General features: G+C 49.7%; 1 protein-coding gene across 4 annotated transcripts; it reads right to left on the bottom strand.

Moving 5' to 3' along the window:
- Positions 1–1,469: 1,469 nt before the first annotated feature.
- On the bottom strand, positions 1,470–22,482 carry UBXN6 (UBX domain protein 6). Of its 4 annotated transcripts, none has more exons than XM_082206530.1 (11): positions 22,366–22,482; positions 17,072–17,232; positions 14,517–14,578; positions 12,608–12,742; positions 11,958–12,055; positions 9,783–9,858; positions 8,848–8,932; positions 6,228–6,441; positions 5,167–5,297; positions 4,064–4,209; positions 1,470–2,194 (listed from the first exon to the last, which is right to left on the bottom strand). In XM_082206530.1, exons 1-11 carry the CDS (start codon positions 22,446–22,448, stop codon positions 2,066–2,068), a joined length of 1,320 nt encoding a protein of 439 aa, XP_082062656.1. In that variant the 5' UTR covers positions 22,449–22,482; the 3' UTR covers positions 1,470–2,065. The 4 variants fall into 4 exon arrangements, with proteins under 4 accessions (XP_082062656.1, XP_082062657.1, XP_082062655.1 ...); XM_082206531.1 differs by lacking the exon at positions 22,366–22,482 and adding an exon at positions 20,093–20,200; XM_082206529.1 differs by lacking the exon at positions 22,366–22,482 and adding an exon at positions 20,005–20,152.
- Positions 22,483–22,947: the final 465 nt, after the last annotated feature.

Genomic DNA, 22,947 nt, shown 5'->3' with positions numbered 1-22,947 from the left:
TTGTTTCTGCAAAGCAACCTGCAGTCGCCCTGGCATGGACTAAATGGAAGCTTCTGTGTGTAAAGCAAAGGTGAGGGGCATCATCCTTGCCCATGCTGAGCATTATTTGTAAGACTTAACAACTTCCAGAGTGGTCCTAGCTCTCCCGCCCCTCACCCTATTCCTGTGACACTAGTTTAATTGTTTTTAATATTTAATATGGAATTTCAAATTGCTATAAGCCACCATGAGACCTGAAGGTCGTGGTAACAGTACTTTTATTACTAAATTTGTGTAACTGCCCTTCGTTCGAAGATCACAGGGCAGCTCACGACATAAAAGTAAAAAATGGGACTGCAAAATACACAATAAAACAAAAACCAATGGCCTTCCCCCTCCTACAGACAGATTTAAAAGTTTCAGAATGCTAATCGGCCCAAGGCCTGGTTATAGAGAACATTTTCACCCGGCGCCTAAAAGATAGGTGGTGCAGGTGCCAGGCAAGCCTCCCTGGGGAGAGCGTTGCACAAATGGGGAGCCACCACAAAAAAGGCCAGTTCTTGTGTTGCCGCCCTCCAGACCTCTTATGGGGGAGGCACGTGAAGGAGGATAGCAGAGTTTCAATGTCTTACCCTGGGGACATGTAGGATCTTACCTGGGGTCTAGTAATGTTATTATTTATACCCCACTTATCTGGCTAGGTTGCCCCAGCCACTCTGGGCATAGAAAAACCATAATAAAACATTAAAAACCCTACACAGGGCTGCCTTCAGGTGTCTTCTAAAAGTCAGTTTTATTTCCTTGACATCTGAGGGGAGGGTGTTCCACTGAGGGCACTACCACCTGGTTCCCTGTAACCTCACATCTTGCAGGGAGGGAACCGCCAGAAGGCCCTCGGCGCTGGACCTCAGTGTCTGGGCTGGATGGTGGCGGTGGAGACGCTCCTTCAGGTATTCTGGGCCAAGACTGTTTAGGGCTTTAAAGGTCAGCACCAACACTTTGAATTGTGCTTGGAAATGTACTGGGAGCCAATGCAGGTCTTTTAGGACTGGTGTTATATGGTCCCGGCGGCCGCTCCCAGTCACCAGTCTGGCAGCCGCATTCTGGATTAGTTGATGTTTCCGACTCGCTTTCAAAGGTAGCCCCACGTAGAGCGCATGGCAGTAGTCCAAGTGGGAGATAACCAGAGCATGCACCACTCTGGTGAGACGGTCTGCGGGCAGGGAGGGTCTCATCCTGCATACCAGATGGAGCTGATAAGACAGCTGCCCTGGACGCAGAATTGACCTGCACCTCCATGGACAGCTGTGAATCCAAAATGACTCCCAGGCTGCGCACCTGCTCCTTCAGGGGCACAGTTATCCCGTTCAGGACCAGGGAGTCCCCCCTCCCAATTGCAGATGCTCCACCCCCAAGCCACAACCTCTCTCCCCTCACGCCGTTTGCCACTCATCGCCTGCTGCTCTGGAAGACAAAACACCCCAAGTACCTGTGGCAGCACATCTTCCTTTAATAAAGCTAACGGCTTCTCCTGCCTGTAGGCTGACTCAGTTACAGACCAAAAACGAAACAACAAAAAAAGCTTCTTCCTAGCCCGGGATCGGGGAGGAACAAGGTTTGTGGAACGGAAGCAAAAAGGAAGTGCTCCTGGCCCCTCGGCCCAAGCCGATTCGTGTCGCCAGGGCAGGGTAGTGTTTTGATCTTTGTTTTTTCCCAGTGAGAAGCTTCGTTTTGAGGCTAGAAAGAGGTTAAGACCCCTCCGAGGGAAGGTTATAAATAAAAGAAGAAAAAAGAAGCAGCACTGTAAAAATATCTCTCTTGATCCAACTCGTTTTGAACCCGTTCCAAGTCCTCCGTGCGCTACTGCCCGGCGAGGCAACTGCTCTGGCCACAGCTATTCTGATTCCAGGGCCCTAACAGACACTAGGGAAAAACAGCAGCCTCCTCCCCGCCCCCTCTTTCCGCCCCCATTTAGTGTTCACAAGACAGGGAGTTACTGCAGTGTCCGAAGCAGCGTCCGTAAGAAACACGGGAGAAGGGGACCACGAGGGACGGGGCTGGATCTAATCCTGGTCTGCTTTTATTTTCAGGACAGGGTCTGCACGGCCAGCAGGAGGTCTGGCTTCAACACGCTCTCCATGCGCTCCCCGCCGGAAGCCTTGATATCCGCCATGACGTCGGCATCCCAGGCGAACGTCAGAAGGGCAGACGGCACCTTGGGGAAGAAACAAAGGCACGTGGCGTTATTAGGACTAGAGGTGTAAAATTTCCGGAAAATGTGAAGCCGTTGGGGGGGGTCGTCCCCCCCCCTATTTTTTTCCGGGGGTAAATTTTGGAAAAACTGAAACAAAGTTCAGTGTGGCTTTACAAATTGTGTGAAACGCAGGGTAGATAAAAGTATTGTGCTTGCAATAAGACAGGTAACCACACACCCCTTTCCCTCAAAAGCAGCAAAAAAAAAGCAAGAAACCACCAACATAAAAAATAATCAGATTTGCCCCTTAGCACCAACAGCAAATAAAGTTAAGGTCCATCTCAAAATTTAAGCTCCATAGAAGGTTTACCCTTTGAGTAGTGCTTTAAAAAACAACAGAAGACACAACATATACATGCTGTTTATCTCATTTTCTGAACTACTACTATCATTTTCCATTTCTTCTTGCTCTTGCTCTTTGTCATTTTCTCATGGACTTTTAAAAAACGGCTTTGGGGAAAAAATGGGGGACGGACGGACTGGTCCCCCCCCCCTGGATTTTTTCTGAGCCTTCCCATCCACTCTGGGAGACTCCCAACAGAACATGAAAAACATGATAAAACATCTTACATTAAAAACTTCCCTAAACAGGGTTGCCTTCAGATGTCTTCTAAAAGTCGGATAGTTCTTTATCTCCTTGACATCTGAAGGGAAGGTGTTCCACAGGGCGGGTGCCACCACCGAGAAGGCCTTCTGCCTGGTTCCCTGTAACCTCACTTCTCGCAGGGAGGGAACCACCAGAAGGCCCTCGGAGCTGGACCTCAGTGTCCGGGCTGAACGATGGGGGTGGAGATGCTCCTTCAGGTCTATTGGGCCGAGGCCACTTAGGGCTTTAAAGGTCAGCACCAACACTTTGAATTGTGCTTGGAAACGTACTGGGAACCAGTGCAGGTCTTTCAGGACTGGTGTCATATGGTCTCAGTGCATTGTTATATCCTCAGATTTCAGACTCTTGTCATTTAGTCCTCCCCTCCCCTGCCCTGCTCCCCAAGTTCTTCCAAAAACCACCTAGGCCAAAATGAAAATTCCAACTGAATCACCCAGGGTGTACCACTGTCCTTCCCAACCCAAGCTTCCTTAGAGGAGCACAGTTCAAAGGAAGGATCCTGCTGTTAAGGGACATGAAACCCCATCATATTCATGTTGGCTATTTGCAGATTAGTTGCACTACAGAAAGCTTGCCGGGGAGACCACACATTACAAGGAACGCAAAATACCGTATTTTTTGCTCTATAAGACTCACTTTTTCCCTCCTAAAAAATAAGGGGAAATGTGTGTGCGTCTTATGGAGCGAATGCAGGCTGCGCAGCTATCCCAGAAGCCAGAACAGGAAGAGGGATCGCTGCTTTCACTGCGCAGCGATCCCTCTTGCTGTTCTGGCTTCTGAGATTCAGAATATATTTTTTCTTGTTTTCCTCCTCCCAAAACTAGGTGCATCTTGTGCGAAAAATACGGTAACTTTAGCAAGGTTTTACTAACATAAACAAAAACTCCTTTTACACTAAACATATCAATAAGCATAACCCAACCCCCAGGTTACTGAGAGAGCTAGGTGCTGCTCTTTATATACTATACCCAATTGCTAACACAGCTTAATTAACACAACTAAACAGCACCTGCTATACTGCTTCACAGCTGTAAAACTAGGTCATGTTATTTGCTCTGGCCCTTAAAGACATGCACATCTTGGGGAACAATAATGAACCTTCAAATTGAAAGAGACCATTCAACAATTCAATGGTGCTTGCTCCAGGTTTCGACGTGGACAGGACCGCACCTGCCCCCCCCCCGTCATTGGCAAGGAGACTTAAGCAAGGCGGCCACACTTACCAGGCCACATTCATTGAGCGCCATGCTCTCGTCGGTCAGTTTGTGGCCTCCGGGGGCCAGAAGCTCAAAGGGGAGCCAGTTGTTTTGCAGCGTCTCTCGCACAAATTGGTAAAGGGCTGAGACGGGCTCCCGGGCGTAGAACGTCCCTGCGCCAGAAAGAAAGAAAATTTACTCTCTAGTGTTTTGTGCAGATTCGGAAATTTGTGCAGGGCAAACCCACATTCAACACGCATTTGAAGCCTGTGACTTCACTCAAAAGGATCCCAGGAATCGTGGTTTCTCGGTTGCAAATCTACCCATGCTCTTAAGAATATTCGTGGGGGTGGGCAGGGGAAGGAGTAGACCATGGGTGGTCCGGGAATCAGCGTGTTTTTACATGAGTAGTTTGGGTCCTTTTCTATAAAATGCATCTCCGGGTTATTTGTGGGGCCTGCCTGGTGTTTTGACATGAGTAGAATGTGTGCTTTTATTAAAATGCATCTCTGGATTGTTTGTGGGGCATAGGAATTTGTTCATTATTTTTTCCCCAAAATATAGTCCGCCCCCCCCCCCACAAGGTCTGAGGGACAGGCCCCCTGCTGAAAAAGTTCGCTGATCCCTGAACTAGACCATGTGAAAAACGACCATAAGATTTTAGCTGCATTTCATTCCTTTTCAGCTTTGTATTCTTGTTATAAGAATACAGTGGTACCTCTGGTTTCGTACTTAATTCGTTCCGGAGGTCCATTCTTAACCTGAAACTGTTCTTAACCTGAAGCACCACTTTAGCTAATGGGGCCTCCCGCTGCTGCCGTCATGTGATTTCTGCTCTCGTCCTGAAAAAAAGTTCTTAACCCGAGGTACTATTTCTGGGTTAGCGGAGTCTGTAACCTGAAGCGTATGTAACCCGAGATACCACTGTACATTCCATTGCTGCGCCCATAACCTAGGTTTAAGGCGCCATTCTAACGCTGCTCGCAAGGTCATCGTGCTATAATATTTCTTTAAGGCATCCATTCTTCCAGCCCAAAGACTTAGGATGAAGCAACCTGTGTCGACTGAGCATTGGGTGGCTGGCGGCCTTTGGCCGGGCTCTGATTCGCATTCAGAGCTTTCGCACGTACCTTGTAAGATGTACCCGTCCGGGAAGCGGATACGCAGCAAGGCGTAGTTGTACTTTCTCAGCTCCCTCTGCTCCTCTTTCTCCCGCATGGCTTTCGTTCTCAGCATCGACGCCTTCTCAACCGCTTCTGTCCTTCAGAGGCAAAAGAAAGAGGGACCATATTGGAACGCGGACCCAACAACTGGTGTCACCGACACATCTGCAGCGGTTTCCAGATCTAAAATACAATGAGCACCTCATTCAAAGCAGCCCTGCACTGGCTGCCTTTTCCTTTTTTTGGTGCCCACTTCTGGGTTGGAGGAGCACCGGAAATAGCTTGTGCGCATGCGCAAGCGTTATTTGCACATGCGCGTTATTTCCAGTGCACATCCGGGTCAGAGGAGGCCCGTGCACATGCGCACAAGCTATTTCCGGTGCTCCTCCGACCCGAAAGTGCGCCGGAAATTGCGTGTGCCCGCCGCGATCGGCACTGGAGACACCGGCCCAAGGTGCAGTAAGTTTGCTGACCCCTGGTATTATGGGATGTGGAAACCAAAGTCCCCGTTCCCAGGCACACCGGCAGCAGACTCAATCTGTGGCTTAAAGGTTAAGGGAGCCATTTTAAAATAGGTTTGCCATTGTGGAGTGCTGCTTTTAACAACGTAACGGCCCTGCGAAGCAACAGCTTCCTGGGTTCAAGTCCTGATGTTCTGCGAAATGTATTTTTAAAAAATGATTTTCAAGGCAACTCCCGGACTGAGCTGGGGAGGCAGCGGCAAAAACGTGTGGCCTGTGTTGGACTTATCTTTAGTTTAATAACGATATTGGAAAGCTGTTCCATTCAATTATAAGGAAACTCAGGAGGGAGGGACTAGAGGAAGTCAATTAAGAGGTTTAAAAAGGTGGGATTTTCAAATAATTAAGTTTGTTGTTATTATTTGTGTATTTTTGTTTTGTTTTTGTGTGTTATTTTGCTTTGTGGTTTTTGTTATATTTGTGGAAAATCTAATAAAATTAGTAATAATAATAAAAAAACAACAACGTGTGGCCAGTGAGCCTTTCAGTTGAGGCGGCACCACTCACCGGAGCCTCTGTTCCCGCTTGAGCTCCTCAGCGGTGATGCTGAAGAAGTCGCTTGGCAGCTCAAAGCGGGAGGCTTGGGGGGACGGCTTGAAGATGCGGAGCTGGCGGTCCAGCTGGGCGCGGAGCGGCTCCCCACTCAGAAGCTTCTCCTTGTACTCCTTCAGGTCGCCCAGCTTCCCCTCCTTCAGGACATAGAAGTCCTCTGTGGCCTCTTCTAAAGGGATGGAAAGGGGAGGAAAAGAGAGGGATCCTCTTAGCACTTGGCACTTGCTAAGGGGACGGGGTGGGCAGGTGTGGAGGACTCCCTGGTCCTGAATGGGGTAAAGGTACCCCTGACCATTAGGTCCAGTCGTGGCCGACTTTGGGGCTGCGGCGCTCATCTCGCTTTACTGGCCGAGGGATCTGGCATACAGCTTCCGGGTCATGTGGCCAGCATGACTAAACCACTTCTGGTGAACCAGAGCAGTGCATGGAAACACCGTTTACCTTCCCACTGGAGTGGTACCTATTTATCTACTTGCACTTTGACGTGCTTTCGAACTGCTAGGTTGGCAGGAGCAGGGACCGAGCAACGGGAGCTCACCCTGTCGTGGGGATTCGAACCGCTGACCTTCTGATCAGCAAGTCCTAGGCTCTGTGGTTTAACCCACAGCGCCACCCACGTCCCACCCCTGAATGGGGTAACTGCCCCTAAAGGAACAGGTGAGCAGCCTGGGAGTCGTTTCGGATTCATAGCTGTCCATGGAAGCGCAGGTTAATTCTGTGTCCGGGGAATGTCACGGGAATGCCCCGGAGCTTAGGGAGGGCGAAGAACAGGAGCCTTTAGAAAAGACAGGAGAGGGAGAGGAGGACAAGCAAGTGGAAGGAACTCAAGCGGCGAGGACACTCCTGGATGCTGGAGAGCAGCAACACCACCGACCAGTTCAGGGACAGAGGGAGATTCAATGCCCATTCCTTCAGCACAGGACAGGAGGGGGTTAAAATGCTTCCCAAGCTCCTCTGCTGGAGGAGGAGCCGAAAGCTCCCACTTCCTGGACCGGCTACCGAGGATTCGGACGCTTGAAGCTATGTTCTATACCTTGTAAATACGTATATAAAGACTAAATATATCTCTGAGTGAGCAGAGGTATTCCTTGCAAAAGGCTTCCAGACCCATCACAGGGCAGCTGTCCACCAGCTCTACCTGAGACCCTGCCTGCTTGCGCACTGTCTCGCCAGAGTGGTCCATGCTCTGGTTATCTCCTGCTTAGACCACTGCTCTCTGTGGGGCTACCTTTGAAGGCGACTCAGAAACTACAACTAATCCAGAATGTGGCAGCTAGACTGGTGACCAGGAGCCGCCGCTGGAACCATATAACACCAGTTCTAAAGGACCTTCACTGGCTCCCTGTACATTTCAGAATACAATTTAAAGTGTTGGTGATGACCTTTAAAGCCCTAAACAGCCTCAGCCCTGTACAGTGGTACCTCAGGTTAAGTACTTAATTCGTTCCGGAGGTCTGTTCTTAACCTGAAACTGTTCTTAACCTGAAGCACCACTTTAGCTAATGGGGCCTCCTGCTGCTGCGCCACCGGAGCATGATTTCTGTTCTCATTCTGAAGCAAAGTTCTTAACCTGAAGCACTATTTCTGGATTAGCGGAGTCTGTAACCTGAAGTGTATGTAACCCGAGGTACCACTGTATACCTGTAGGAGCATCTCCACCCCCATCGTCTCTACAGCCCAGACACTGATGCGCAGCTCCGAGGGTCTTCTGCCAGTTCCCTCCCTGCAAAAAGCGAAGCTACAGGGAACACCTATATGGCTTTTAGAAGACATCTGAAGGCAGCACCATACAGCAAAGTTCTAAATGTCTGATGTTTCGTTGCGTTCTTAATATTTTGTCGGGAGCTGCCCAGAGTGGCTGGGGCAACCCTGTTAGATGGGTGGCGTATAAATTTAATAATAATAGTAATAATATCTGCAGGAACCTCTTGTAATGCCGCTTCTCTCAGATAGCAATTCACGAAGAGGAGGAAGGAATGGAGATAGACTTAAAAGAAATACAGTCATACCTCGGGTTACAAACGCTTCGGGTTGCACGATTTCAGGTTGCGCACTGAGCCGAACCCAGAAGTACGGGAACGGTTTGCTTCCGGGTTTCGGTGCTTGCGCATGCACAGAAGCGCTAAATCACGCTTTGCGCATGTGCAGAAGCACCGAATCGCGACCCACGCATGTGCAGGTGCTGCGGATTGCGAACGCGCCTCCCGCATGGATCACGTTCGCCACCCGAGCGTCCACTGTATATCTCCACCGCAGCAGCTCTTAAAAGGTGGCTTGAAGATGGACAGAAAAGCTTCCAATCCCAAGGGAACTTAAAGCGGCCTGGAGAAACCCTCACTCCAGGAACCCCCCATCTGACCTAAGCGAAACCAGAAGCATTCTGTGCAGTGTTCAAAGTGCTTCTCGCCTTGTAATCCTGGCAACAATCCTGTAAGTTCGGCGGGTCTTATCCTTGTCCCCATCTGTGGCTTGCCAAGATTCTGTGCTGCTCGCCCAGGGCGGCCACCTTGTGAGTTCGTGAGCCGGCACCTTCCCGTATGCAACTCAGCCTTTCAGCTGCTACGCTGAGCCTTACCTTGTCCCGGGACACTGAGGGTGGCCTTTTCAAACCCAACGGCCTGGAAAAACTTGTGCGTCCCCTCCAGGCAGTGGATCCTTTCCTAGGAGGAAGCCAAACAAATCCGTGCTGTTTATTTCTTTTCCTGCAAGCTTTTCCTGCCATCTCACACAACTTCCAACAGCCAGCCAGCTAGAGCATCCCTGAGGCTGCTTGTTTCGGTTTTATGTCGCTTGCCTTTGCACCCTCTGCCAAAGTCTGTTCAACAATATAAGGGATTTAAGTGAGGGGTGGAGACCCTGTGAGCTGTGGGCCAAATCTGACCCAGCATGAGCTGATGACACCTGGTGTCACAACAATCTTAGCTTCAAGCGATCTTAGCCCCCTGAGCTGACATGCCAAATGGGGCTTATCCTTCACTTTTCTAGTCCTCATTTTTCTGTGAGATGGTTTCTGCCAAGCTCTAGCGAGAGCAGGGTTTGGGAACGTAAAGGTAAAGGGACCTCTGACCATTAAGTCCAGTCGTGACCAACTCTGGGGTTGCGGCGCTCATCTCGCTTTATTGGCCGAGGGAGCGGGCGTACAGCTTCCGGGTCATGTGGCCAGCAGGACTAAGCCGCCTCTGGTGAACCAGAGCAGCGCACGGAAACACCGTTTACCTTCCCACTGGAGCGGTACCTATTGATCTACTTGTGCTGGTGTGCTTTCGAACTGCTAGGTTGGCAGGAGCAGGGACCGAGCAACAGGAACTCACCCCGTCGCGGGGATTCGAACCGCCGACCTTCTGACCGGCAAGCCCTAGGCTCTGTGGTTTAACCCACAGCGCCACCCGCGTCCCATTACTGGGCCCTCAACTCCCACAAGGCCCAGCTGCTGGCAGGGACAGTTGTCTGGGATGAGAGGAGTTGTGCTCCAGCAGCACCCAGGGAGACCCTCCTCTGAAACGCACCCACCTGGAACACTTTGTTCTGCAGTTTGATTTTCCGGTACTTCTCTTCCTCTGGATGGAGGTGGATGTTGTCAAGGTACCTTGGGAAGGAAGACAAGTTGTCATTCTGGCCACCAGTCTGCTCAGGCTTCATCTCAAAAGGAAGTACCACCAAGTTCAAAAGGGACTTTTTATACAATTTTCATAGGTTTTTTTTAATAGGAGGCTTGCCAGAAGGGTTTTCCCCCCCTTAATAATAATAATAATATTTTTTTATTTATACCCCGCCTGTCAGGGAACTGCCATCAGAGGCAAGAGGAGAGGGAAGGCTCCCCAATGATGCAAGGGAGGGAACTAGCAAGGAGAGAGAGAGAGCTTCCGCTGGGGAAGGAAATCCAGGGGACACCAGGAAGAAAGGGGAGGCTGAGAGTATGGCGGAGGGGAGGCTCCGAGACTCTTCCAGAGAGATCAGCGGAGAGAGCTCAGGACCTCCGCTTGGCATGCCTACGCTGCGCAGAAAGCTTCCACGCAGAGAATCTAGCAGGAGACTTGGAGTCAAGGAATTTTTATGTTGGAAGAAATTTAGGAAACGCCCACTGACGGATTCTGCCAGTGACTGAGACAGTCGCGTTGTAAGGGCTGTCAAACCAGGGAAAGGTTTAGCTATACAACCAGCTTGGAGCAGTTTGCAGTTCCCAATTCCCATTACACCGCCCTTCCCGGTTCAAAAACCGGGCTCAGGGCGGCTAACAACAAATTTAAAACGCTTAATTGTAAAAGCAGCATAAATACAGTATAAAAACATGAATAACAATAAAATTCAAAATTCAGAAATCAATTTAGGGGAGATAAGCATTAGTTAATCTCCAGGGCTAGCTGGCTGAATTGGTCCTATTTGGGCCAGCGAGGAGACCAGGGGAGAATTAGCTTTGGGATCTCAGAGCGGGTGATCTTCATAAAAGGGGAGGGGGAGAAGGGAAATAAAAGATCAGACTGAAATCAAATTAAAGGTTAAAAGAAGTTTTCTTTTTAGGTATTATAGGGTAGGAATTGCCAGAAGAGCAGAAGAAGCTATTCATGGATGCTATGACAGTGGCTAGGACAGGCATAGGCAAACTCTGGCCCTCCAGCTGTTTTGGGACTACAATCCCCATCATCCCTGACCACTTGTCCTGTTAGCCAGGGATGATGGGAGTTGTAGTCCCAAAACAGCCGGAGGGCTCTAGGATTTTACTAGCCCCAAAAAGGAAAGAAGACAAGACACCAACGAAAGAAGAATGGCAACGTAAACATATGGAATATGCAGAAATGGCGAAACTCACGGGAAGACTCAGAGACAAAGACAGCAGAGACTTTAAAAAAAAGACTGGGAATCGTTCATGCTGTATTTACAGAAATATTGTAAAGAACTGGACTCACTAGCAGGGTTTGAGTAAAACACTTAATGGTCAAGAAAACCAGAGGAAAGGTGAAGAAACAACAATATGGAAATTAATGAAAGGTAAGAAGTAACCAGAAGAAAATTAGGTACAAAAATGATAAAAATGTAAGAGCATTCAGCTAAAAGATGAAAAATAAGAGAAAATTTAAGCAGAAGTGGTGAATTGTTAAACAACCAGAAGGGGAAGCGGAGGAAAGGCACGGGGTGGGGAGTTTTGTTTTATTCTATTTTTTATATATGATAATTGTGTTGAATATTAAATGGTAAAACTTAATAAAAAATTATTACAACAACAACAATCTTTATTACGGTCCAGAGACCCAACAAATCGTTACAAAGCAATACATAATTCATACAGCCTACCTCCAGGTTAAACAAGCATTTTGTTCAGAATATAGGGATCACTGGTTCTTGCAAAAACCTGACAGTACCAAACTATCGAAGGCTTTTCACCAAAGCCAGACTAAACGTCTTTCCTTCTGCAGTGTTGGATGGCAGGTTGAGAGGAGTTCCCTACCAGGACGGACTTGGCTCGTGTGCTCAAGACATCGGTTCCATAAAACATATTTTGTTGCACTGTGCAAAATATGAGCAAGCCAGGGCTGAACTGATACTACCCTTGCTGGTACCTTTCCCGGGAAAATCAGAGGCCTGCTATGTCAGGTTCCTATTGGAAGACCGGACAAAATTATTACAAAAAAAGGAACGGGGGGGGGGGGGGGATGACGACGACACCAACAGCCACCAGGCTCCACTTACTTTGCAATGGTCTCCACTCCGAGTTTGACCTTTTCCCGGTCCCTGTTGCAAGTGTGGATTTCCATGACGGCAGCAGCCACGGGGTCTTGGACAGCATGCTGGGGAGATGAAGAAACAGGATTCCAAACAGTCAGGTTATGGAGCTACATTACCTATCACTGTGCTTTACAGGATCTCATGAGTGAATAAAGCTGGCTGAAAAACTCAAAGAAAGCAAATACCGTATTTTGCGCTCTATAGGACGCGCACCAGACCATAAGACGCACCTAGTTTTTGGAGGAGGAAAACAAGAAAAAAAAATCTGAATCTCAGAAGCCAGAACAGCAAGAGGGATTGCTGTGCAGTGAATGCAGCAATCCCTCTTGCTGTTCTGGCTTCTGGGATAGCTGCGCAGCCTGCATTTGCTCCATAAGACGCACACACATTTCCCCTTACTTTTTAGGAGGGGAAATACAGTATATGCACATATTCTGAATGATATGATACTTTATTATCCCTTTGCAGCTGTGCTGCATTTTGGTACGTTTGTCTTCCCAGGCAAAACTTGTTATGTTTGCATTTATTTTTTTCTGTTAACAGATCAATAAAGCCGGGGGGGAATGCACTCTCTGTCGAGACATCAGAGGACACACTCCCCAAAATAACCTTACCTCAAGGATGGCCTTTTTGATCTGCGCCTCTCTTTTATCCTTCCGGACGGTGGCCCCAGTTAAAGGGCAAGTGAAGTAGACTCCTGAGACGGACAGCATGGAGGGATCTTCTTCTTGAAGAGCAGGTAAAGAATTCTAAAGAGAGGCGGGATTTTAAGACAGGCGATGCAACACTGAAAAAGGTACTATGATGCATATATGGTGGAATTGTTTGAACATCAAACAATTTTGGGAAACAATATACAATGAAATGTTCAGATATTCATTTAGGAACACATCAGAAGGTTTCCTATTGGGAATAGTACCAGGAAGTCTAAAGGAAGAAGACAAGACGTTATATTTACACGCAACAGTAGCCGCAAGGCTACTGATAGGGAAAAATTGGAAAAGTGGTATTACACCGACAAAAACAGAGTGACTTGCCAAATTATTGGAGTATTACAATATATCCAAAACAATGGGAGAAATTGGAAGGATCTCAAAAGAGAAGATAGACGGGGACTGGAAGCTGTTTAAAGGATCCTTGCAAAACCATATTGAAAAATCAGAACTCCTATCAGAATAAACAAGTTCCGTTTTAAATACTGCAATACTAAATAAGATGGATAACAATGTGTAACAGAAAAAGGAGCATGAAATTAGGTTAAAGGTGTGAGGGAAAAAAGTAATAGCAGTTGAAAGAAATTGCAAATGAGTAAATTGGAAGTCTAACACAAAGGTGGGGTGAGCTGGTGGGAAAAGGAATTATCTGTGAGATTGAGTGCAGGTATGTTTGAACATTTTTAAGGATTGTATGAAATGTATGTCTGTATGCTTGTATATTCACAATATGTGTGTATTATTGCTGAATTGTTTTAATAATAAAAACTTTTCAAAAAAAATAAATAAATAAGACAGGCACTCCATTGGAGGAAGAAAAAGAAAAGGTCTACGCCCATTGTAGTTTGTTTTGCCACTATTTTAGCAACTGCAATGATCATAGAGATCAGGGGTCAGCAAACCTTTTCAGCAGGGGGCTGGCCCACTGTCCCTCAGACCTTGGGGGGGGCAGGACTATATTGGGGGTGGGAATGATGAAATAGCACCACGATCCCCGGTGGCTGCTTACCTGCGTCTTGCAAGCGGCAGGGGCTTCCGGCGGCGGGAAGATGAGCGGCATGTGAAAGGACTCTGGAGAGGGGCTGCTTAAAATGGCGGCTGCTCAAGTGCTGCTGCTGCTGCAACAAACGAAGCCCCCTTCCTCCTCTAGGCAGGGCAGGGAGAAGCCAGGAGGAGGGAGGGAGGAGGCAGTGCCGCTGCCGTGTGAGGGAGAGGGAAAGAACGTGCGCACTGGCGATCCACGCGGCGATTCCCGGACCATCTGCGGGCTAGATCCAGAAGGCCTTTGGGCCTGATCCAGCCCACGGGCCTTAGTTTGCCGACCCATGATATAGATCAGGGGTCGGCAAAGTTTACCTCGCCTGGGCCAGTTCACACCCACGGAGATCGCTCCGTGGGCTGGGTCACATCTGCGCAGACACGATTTCCGGCGCCGCGGAAGCGAGTCCCCGCTCCGCACTGCACCGGTTTAGCGCAGCATGTCAGGACTCACTGAGTGGGCGGCTCGGTTCGGGGGCAGCTTATGGGTCATTTAAACAACGCTGCAGGTTGCTGACGCCTGATATAGATCCATCTGAAGTATTGATTGGTTTGCTAGGTTTTGAAATGATTTACCTGATTGTTATTGTGACAGTGATGCCTTCGATTTTGCATTTGTGAGCTGCTTGGAGCAGATTTACACAGAAAAAGCAGCATACAAATTTAAAACAATAACTAAATGAAGGAAAGCCCAACGCTTTGAAGAAATACTGAAAGAGCAGGTCAAAAACCTGCTAATAAATGGTGAGGCTACAAATGCCGCTGTTCCTACCTTCTGATCCACAGAGACTCCTTTGTCACTTGCCGCTGCTTCAGCCATAAGCTCCTTTTTCACTAGAAGAACAATTAAAACAAAGATATGCATCAAAAGTTAAATTTGAGGAGAGGAGCAACCAAGTACAGCCATACCTCGTGTTATGTTTGCTTCACGATACGTTTTTTCAGGTTGCGTCCCGCGGCGACCCGGAACTACCGGAAAGGGTTACTTCCGGCTTTCACTGCTCGCGCATGCACAGATGTGCAAAATGACGCCGCGTGCATGCGCAGAAGCGGCGAATAGCAACCCGCATGTGCGCAGGCACTGGTTGCCTTCCTTTCAGGTTGCGAACGGGGCTCCGGAACGGATGACGTTCGCAACCAGAGGTACCACTGTATTCGGGGTCTATACCCATGGGTTGTGTGCTATAAATTAAAGTTCTGTCCAAACTTACATCACCTTCTCTCTCTCTCTCTCATTGTGCACAATTACCTTCAATGCAAGTAGACCCAATGAAAATAACTGACATGACTCAGGCCCATTAACATAATGTAATGGGTTTGAGTTACTCGTGCGTAAATTGTCCCCGTTAGGGGGCTTAACTGCCTGGGTTAAACCGTCTCGACTGCACAGCCCATCTCTGCGTGGCTGCCTCAGTCGCTAGCAGAATCTGTCTGTGGGCGTTTCTTAAACCTTTTCCAGCATAAAAGCTGTTTGACTCCCAGTCGTCTCCGCCTCTCACTGCGCGGGAGTCTTCTGCGCAGGGAGGGCGTGGGTAGTGGAGGACCAGTGCTCTCCTCACTGACGTCCAGGGAAGAATCCCGGAGCTCTCCCTCCGCTTCCCCCATTTGCCCTCCTGGGTCCCTGGTGTTACGCCGATTTCCTTCCTCCTCTACCAAGCTGCGTCTCCCCCTGGTGCTGGTACCTTCTCCTGCAGAATCGGGGAGCCTCTCCTTCGCCTTTCGCTCTGATGTCAGTTCCCTGACACATAAGATTCCTGCTGGATCAGAACATCTTGTCCCCATTCGCACAGTGGCCAACAAGAGGCCTGTGGGGAACAGCAGTTCTCAGCCTCTGGGTCCCCAGATGTTGTTGGACTACAACTCCCATCACCCCTGAGCTCTGGCCTTGCTAGCTAGGGGTGATGGGAGTCGTAGTTCAACAACATCTGGGGACCCGCAGGTTGAGAAAGGCTGCTCCAGCAGGACCCAAGCACTCACGAACCCTCTCCCCTCCTGTGGTTTCCAGCAATTGATATTCAGGAGCCTTACTGCCTCTGACCCTGGAGGCAAAGAATTGCTTTGCCTCCGATAGCCCTTTCCTCCATGGATTTTTCCATCCTCTTTCAAAGCCATCCCAGCTGGGCCTCCTGTGGCAGGGAGTTCCAGAGCTTAACCACACCCTAAGGACTTACTTTTGCCTATCCTGAACCTTCCACCATTCAGTTTTGCTGGAGGTCCAAGACTTCCAGCGTGGCAAGAGCTGCCGTTCATTTCAAGGGGACTACTGTGAGCAGCACTTTGCAGGCTTTTTCACAAGGTGTGTAGGAAACTGGATTCACTGCCCAAAAAGCACAGGCATTGCACTTTCCCTTGCCTTCCGTGGAGAGAGCTATCCTGGATCCTCAGAACATATAAATCAGGGGTTGGCAAACTAAGGCCCTGGGGCCGGATGCGGCCCAATTGCCTTCTCAATCCGGCCTGTGGACGGTCCGGGAATCAGCGTGTTTTTACATGAGTAGAATGTGTCCTTTTACCGTATTTTTCACTCTATAGGATGCACTTTTCCCCCTCCAAAAATTAAGGGGAAATGTTTGTGCGTCCTATGGAGCGAATGCAGGCTCCTTGGCTTCAGCGATAGCAACGTGAAGCCTCCGAAGCGCAGAGGGAGCGCTCCCTCCATGCTCCGGAGGTTTTGCGTTGCTTTTGCTGAAGCCTGGAGAGAGGGGTCGGTGCGCACCGACTCTTCTCGCTCTCCAGGCTTCAGCAAAAGCAATGCGAAGCCTCCGGAGCACAGCGCGAGTTCCCGCTGCGCTCTGCAGGCTTCATGTTCCTTTCGCTGAAACCGGGAGAGCAAGACGCTCCTGGCTTCAGCAGAGAGGGAGAGCTGCGCAGCGCCCCTTCAGCCAAGCGGGAGGAGAAATGGAAGGGGCTCCGTTTCTCCTGCCGCTTCGCTGAAGGGGCGCTGAGCAGAGAGGGGGAAAAAAATTTCTTCTTCTCCCCCTCTAAAACAACGTGCGTCCTATGGTCGGGTGCGTCCTATGGAGTGAAAAATACGGTATTTAAAATGCGTCTCTGGGTTGTTTGTGGGGCCTGCCTGGTGTTTTGACATGAGTAGAATGTGTCCTTTTATTTAAAATGCATCTCTGGGTTAGTTGTGGGGCATAGAAATTCATTCATTATTATTTTTTCAAAATACAGTCCAGCCCACCACATGATCTGAGGGATGGTGGAACGGCCCCCTGCTGAAAAAGGTTGCTGAGCCCTGATATAAATCAACAACTAACCAAAAAGAGAGAGAGCTTTCATTAAGCCACACAGGCCAGCAACTCCTGCCCCTCGCCCTTTTACCCTGATTCCGGATGGCGTCTTGGGATGAGGGGGGGCGAGGTTTGGGCTTCTGCTCCAGCCGGGCCAGGGCCGCCGCCGCCGCCATCTGAGCTTCATTGGTCGGCCCTTGGCGACACTTGGGAGGAGGGTCAGCTTTCGGCTTCTCCTTGGGAGCTCTTTCTCTGTTGGGGAGAAATGGAGACACTTTGAGGGCAGAGAAGCGCAAGTGCTTTGAAGGCCCAGCAAAGAACACAAGGGCCAGGGAGCCTGTCAAGCAGAACTGTTGCCATGAGACTCACGAGCTTTTCAACATTTACATGCAGCCGCTGGGAGATCATCAGGAGGTTTGGGCTGGGTGTCCATCAGTATGCGGATGATACCCAGCTCTACCTCTCTTTTAAATCAGAACCAGTGAAGGCGGTGAAGGTTCTGCGTGAGTGTCTGGAGGTGGTTGGAAGATGGATAGCGGCTAACAGATTGAGGTTGAATCCTGACAAGACAGAAGTACTGTTTTTGGGGGACAGGAGGCGGGCAGGTGTGGAGGATTCCCTGGTCCTGAATGGGGTAACTGTGCCCCTGAAGGACCAGGTGCGCAGCCTGGGAGTCATTTTGGACTCACAGCTGTCCATGGAGGCACAGGTCAAATCTGTGTCCAGGGCAGCTGTCTACCAGCTCCATCTGGTGCGCAGGCTGAGACCCTCCCTGCCCGCGGACTGTCTCGCCAGAGTGGTGCATGCTCTGGTTATCTCTCGCTTGGACTACCGCAATGCGCTCTATGTGGGGCTACCTTTGAAAGCAAGTTGGAAACTACAACTAATCCAGAATGCGGCAGCTAGACTGGTGACTGGCAGCGGCCACCAGGACCATATAACACCAGTCCTGAAAGACCTACATTGGCTCCCAGTACGTTTCCGAGCACAATTCAAAGTGTTGGTGCTGACCTTTAAAGCCCTAAACGGCCTCGGTCCAGTATACCGGAAGGAGCGTCTCCACCCCCATCGTTCTGCCCGGACACTGAGGTCCAGCTCCGAGGGCCTTCTGGCGGTTCCCTCATTGCGAGAAGCCAAGTTACAGCGAACCAGGCAGAGGGCCTTCTTGGTAGTGGCACCTGCCGTGTGGAATGCCCTCCCATCAGATTTCAAGGAAATAAACAACTACCAGACTTTTAGAAGACATCTGAAGGCAGCGCTGTTCAGGGAAGCTTTTAACGTATAATAGATTATTGTATTTTAATATTCTGTTGGAAGCCGCTCAGAGTGGCTGGGGAAACCCAGCCAGATGGGCGGGGTATAAATAATAAATTATTATTATTATTTGAGGGCAGAGAAGTGCAAGTGCTTTGAAGGCCCAACAAAGAACACAAGCACCAGGGAGCTTGTCAAACAGAACTGTCGCAGAATCTTGAGCGGCCAACCCCTTCCAGGTGGTGGCTCCCAGCAGCTGGAGGCAGGGCTGGCATCACTGGGCAACACTGCCAATCCGCAGCCTGAAGCCCCGGGTATGTTCCTTCTGCTCCTTGCCATGAACACCGAGAAGGAACAGGAGCAGTATCTGCCTCCAGTCACCTCTACCTCGAGATGAAGGTGAAGGTGTGAGCAAATGAGAAACCTGTTTGAGAAGATTCCGGTGTGTCCAAAATTCTTTTGGGAATTGTAGGGACAGAACTACCTAAATTGCATAGAAATGTATTTAATGAATGCTACCTGTGGGTAAAACCTCAGCGCCTAGGACTTGCCGATCGCATGGTCGGCGGTTCAAATCCCCGCGGCGAGGTGCGCTCCCGTCGTTCGGTCCTAGCGCCTGCCAACCTAGCAGTTTGAAAGCACCCCCGGGTGCAAGTAGATAAATAGGGACCGCTTACTAGCGGGAAGGTAAACGGCGTTCCATGTGCTGCGCTGGCTCGCCAGATGCAGCTTGTCACGCTGGCCACGTAACCCGGAAGTGTCTGCGGACAGCGCTGGCCCCCGGCCTATAGATGTGAGATGGGCGCACAAACCCCAGAGTCTGTCAAGACTGGCCCGTTCGGGCAGGGGTACCTTTACTGCCCAAAAGTGGAAAGAAGAAGAAGTCCCAGCAAAAGAAGAATGAATACAAAAACTTATGGAATATGCAGAAAGGGTGAAACTTACCGGAAGAATAAGAAATCAAGATAACAATTTTTTTTATAAAAGAATGGAAATGGTTGATTGAAGGAACCGCAGAAAGAGGGGGGAAGGAAGTCAGGCTTTGAAATGTTAAAATGACTGTAAAATTATTGAAATGTATAAAACTAAAAGGGACGCGGGTGGCGCTGTGGTCTAAACCACAGAGCCTAGGGCTTGCCGATCAGAAGGTCGGCAGTTCGAATCCCCGCAATGACAGGGTGAGCTCCCGTTGTTCGGTCCCTGCTCCTGCCAACCTAGCAGTTCAAAAGAACATCAAAGTGCAAGTAGATAAATAGGTACTGCTCCGGCAGGAAGGTAGACGGTGTTTCCCTGCACTGCTCTGGTTCGCCAGAAGCGGCTTAGTCATGTTGGCCACATGACCCGGAAGCTGTCTGCGGGCAAACGCCAGCTCCCATGGCCTATAGAGCATGATGAGCACGTAACCACAGAGTGGTCCGTGACTGGACCTAATGGTCAGGGGTACCTTTACCTTTACTATAAAACTAAAAATCATCAATATTATATATATATATATATATATATATATATATATATATGCGCGCACACACACACACACACATATATACACACACACACACACACACACACACACACATGACCAGCCTGTTTAAACTCCAATGCCTTTCAAGATAGAGCCGATCTGTTTCTTGATGTTTAAAAGCCTCTGCCAACTTCCCTAAAAGTTACTGAGCTGGGATTGGAGCTTACAGTCTTTCACAACTCTCAGGGCAAGGCTGGCTACCTACCTGCCCAATTACAGATAAACGACCAGGAAGATGACTTACACACCTATTCATAAAGCGCAGGGAATTCCACGCAAAACAGAGAAATACTCCCAGGAGAAAAAAGAGACTGATATAGTGAAGGGGGTACATACACCACTCTGGGGTGGGGTGTTCTGCTCATCCTGGCAAATGCAAGCTCAGTAGAGAAGCCAAGGCAGTATGGACTCTGTCCAGCCACCACTGTCCCCACAGTGTCACAGCACCATCACAAAGGGGCTGGGGAGCACCCACTGGCAGCCAGAGGCCCCCCAGAATGTCTTGAAGGAATTGAGGGGACGCTTGCCAAATCTGCAGGTGACACCAAACTGGGAGGGGTAGCGAATGCCGCAGGAAACAGAATCGGGATTCAAAAAGACCTTAATGGATTGGAGAACTGGGCGCAAGTCAAAAAAACAAATTTCGACAGGGACAAATGTAAGGTTCTGCACTTAGGCAGGAAGACCCAAATGCACAAATATTGGGGGGGGGCACAACTGGCTTGATAGTGGTACATGTGGAAAGGATCTAGGGGTCTTGGTGGACCACAAGGTGAACATGAGTCAACTGTGTGATGCAGCAGCAAAAAGGCTAATGCTATTCTATGCTGCACCAACAGAAGTCTACTGTCCAGATCAAGAAAGTAATAGGTAAAGGTAAAGGGATCCCTGACCATTAGGTCCAGTCGTGGCCGACTCTGGGGTTGTGGCGCTCATCTCGCTTTATTGGCCGAGGGAGCCCGGTGTACAGCTTCCGAGTCATGTGGCCAGCATGACCAAGCCACTTCTGGCAAACCAGAGCAGCGCACGGAAACGCCATTTACCTTCCCGCTGGAGTGGTACCTATTTATCTACTTGCACTTTGACGTGCTTTCGAACTGCTAGGTTGGCAGGAGCAGGGACCGAGCAATAGGAGCTCACCCCGTTGCGGGGATTCAAACCGCCAACCTTCTGACTGGCAAGTTCTAGGCTCTGTGGTTTAACCCACAGCGCCACCTGCGTCCAATTCTGGGCACCACAATTTAAGAAGGATGTTGGCAAGCTGGAAGGTGGGCAGAGGATGATGATCAAGGGTCTGGAAACTGAGCTTTATGAGGAATGGTTGAAGCAGCAGGGTATGCTTAGTCTGGAAAACAGGAGACTGAGAGGAGATAGGGTAGCCATCTTCAGATATCTGAAGGGCTGTCACAAGGAACAGAGAACAAGTAACAGTGCCGCTCTATTCTGCCTTGGTCAGTCCCCACCTGGAGTACTGTATCCAGTTCTGGGCACCACAAATTAAGAAGGATGTTGACAACCTGGAACGATCAAGGGTCTGGAAGCTAAACCTTATGAGGAGCGTTTGAAGGAGCTGGGTGTGTTTAGCTTGGAAGAGAGGAGACTGGGAGGAGATAGGAGAGCCATATTCAAGTGTCTGAAGGACTGTCACAGGGAAGAGGGAACAAGGTTGTTTTCTCCTGCTCTGGAGGGCAGGACTCGAACCCATGGCTTTCAGTTTTCTGAGTGAACATGAGGAAGAAAGTGAAGAGGTGGTGGGCTCTCCTTCCCTGGAAGTTTTTTAGCAAAGGCTCAATATCAAAAAAACCAAAGATCATGGCCACTGGGCCCATCACCTCCTGGCAAATAGAAGGGGGAGAAATGGAGGCAGTGAGAGATTTTACTTTCTTGGGCTCCGTGATCACTGCAGATGGTGACAGCAGTCACGGAATTAAAGGATGCCTGCTTCTTGGGAGAAAAGCCATGACAAACCTAGACAGCATCTTAAAAAGCAGAGACATCACCTTGCCAACAAAGGTCTGTATAGTTAAAGCTATGGTTTTCCCAATAGTGATGTATGGAAGTAAGAGCTGGGCCATAGAGAAGGCTGATCGCCAAAGAATCGATGCTTTTGAATTCTGGTGCAGGAGGAGACTCTTGAGAGTCCCATGGACTGCAAGAAGATCCAACCTCTCCATTCTGAAGGAAATCAGCCCTGAGTGCTCACTGGAAGGACAGATCCTGAAGCTGAGGCTCCAAGACTTTGGCCACCTCATGAGAAGAGAAGACTCCCTGGAAAAGACCCTGATGTTGGGAAAGATGGAGGGCACAAGGAGAAGGGGACGACAGAGGACGAGATGGTTGGATGGTGTTCTGGAAGCTACCAGCATGAGTTTGACCAAACTGTGGGAGGCAGTGGAAGACAGGAGGGCCTTGGCGTGCTCTGGTCCAGGGGGTCACGAAGAGGCGGACACGACTAAGCGACTAAGCCCTCTGTCTTGTTGAGACCCCTGCCTTGCAGAGGGGGCTGGACTAGATGACCTTTGGGGAACCCCTTCCCTGCCCCTCCTTCTCTTCTCCCCCCTCCCCAACGGGGACCCCGCCCACCATTCGCGGAGGGGGGGGCTGGTTACCTAGGCGACTCGCTGAGCTTCTGGCCCGGCCCGGCTCCCTTGAACTGCAGCTCCGCTTTGATATCCTGGAAAAACTTCTTCATGGCGGCGGAGTCGAAAGCGCCCCTCCCCCCACTTCTCCTCCCCCTCCCCCCTCACCTCAGGAATCCCCAAACATAGCAGCACCCGCCCCTCGACTTTCGTTCCCTCTCGTCGCTCCGCCGTAAACAGGAAGCGGAAGTCGGTTGCCGGAAGGAAGAAGGACGGACTTTCCGGTCACGTGCCGCGCCACTTCCGCCCTCTCTTGGACTCAAACGAGAGGTGGAGCGCTGCCCCTGTAAAGTGCCGAGCCCAGCCGGAAGTGGAAACTCTGGGCTTTTGATTGGTTAGACGTCTATGGTTCCCGCTTCCCAGCTAGGAAGGAAGGCCGCTCTAGGCGAGTGACCTTCCTTCTCCATGGTCAAAGTTGACCAAGTCCTTAAATGAGGCCATTAAGTCACAGATCAGGCATAGGCAGATGTTGTCATTCTTGTTGTTGAGTCGTTTAGTCATGTCCGACTCTTCGTGACCCCACGGACCAGAGCACGCCAGGCACTCCTGTCT

The sequence above is a fragment of the Podarcis vaucheri genome, assembly GCF_965113315.1.
Source record: "Podarcis vaucheri genome assembly, chromosome: 18".
NCBI lineage: Eukaryota > Metazoa > Chordata > Lepidosauria > Squamata > Lacertidae > Podarcis > Podarcis vaucheri.
Note: the sequence above shows the minus strand (reverse complement) of the source record. Positions and strands in the feature narration are given on the sequence as shown.

Excerpts from the sequence above, each read along its gene's own strand:
- UBXN6 (XM_082206529.1), bottom strand. The coding sequence starts at position 20,090 with ATGTACCCCCTTCACTATATCAGTCTCTTTTTTCTCCTGGGAGTATTT. Across the intron at positions 17,233-20,004 it reads TCCCTGCGCTTTATGAATAG|AGAAAGAGCTCCCAAGGAGA; the intron begins GTGTGTAAGTCA and ends TCTCCCCAACAG. Across the intron at positions 6,442-8,847 it reads CCTCAGTGTCCCGGGACAAG|AAGAGGCCACAGAGGACTTC; the intron begins GTAAGGCTCAGC and ends CCATCCCTTTAG.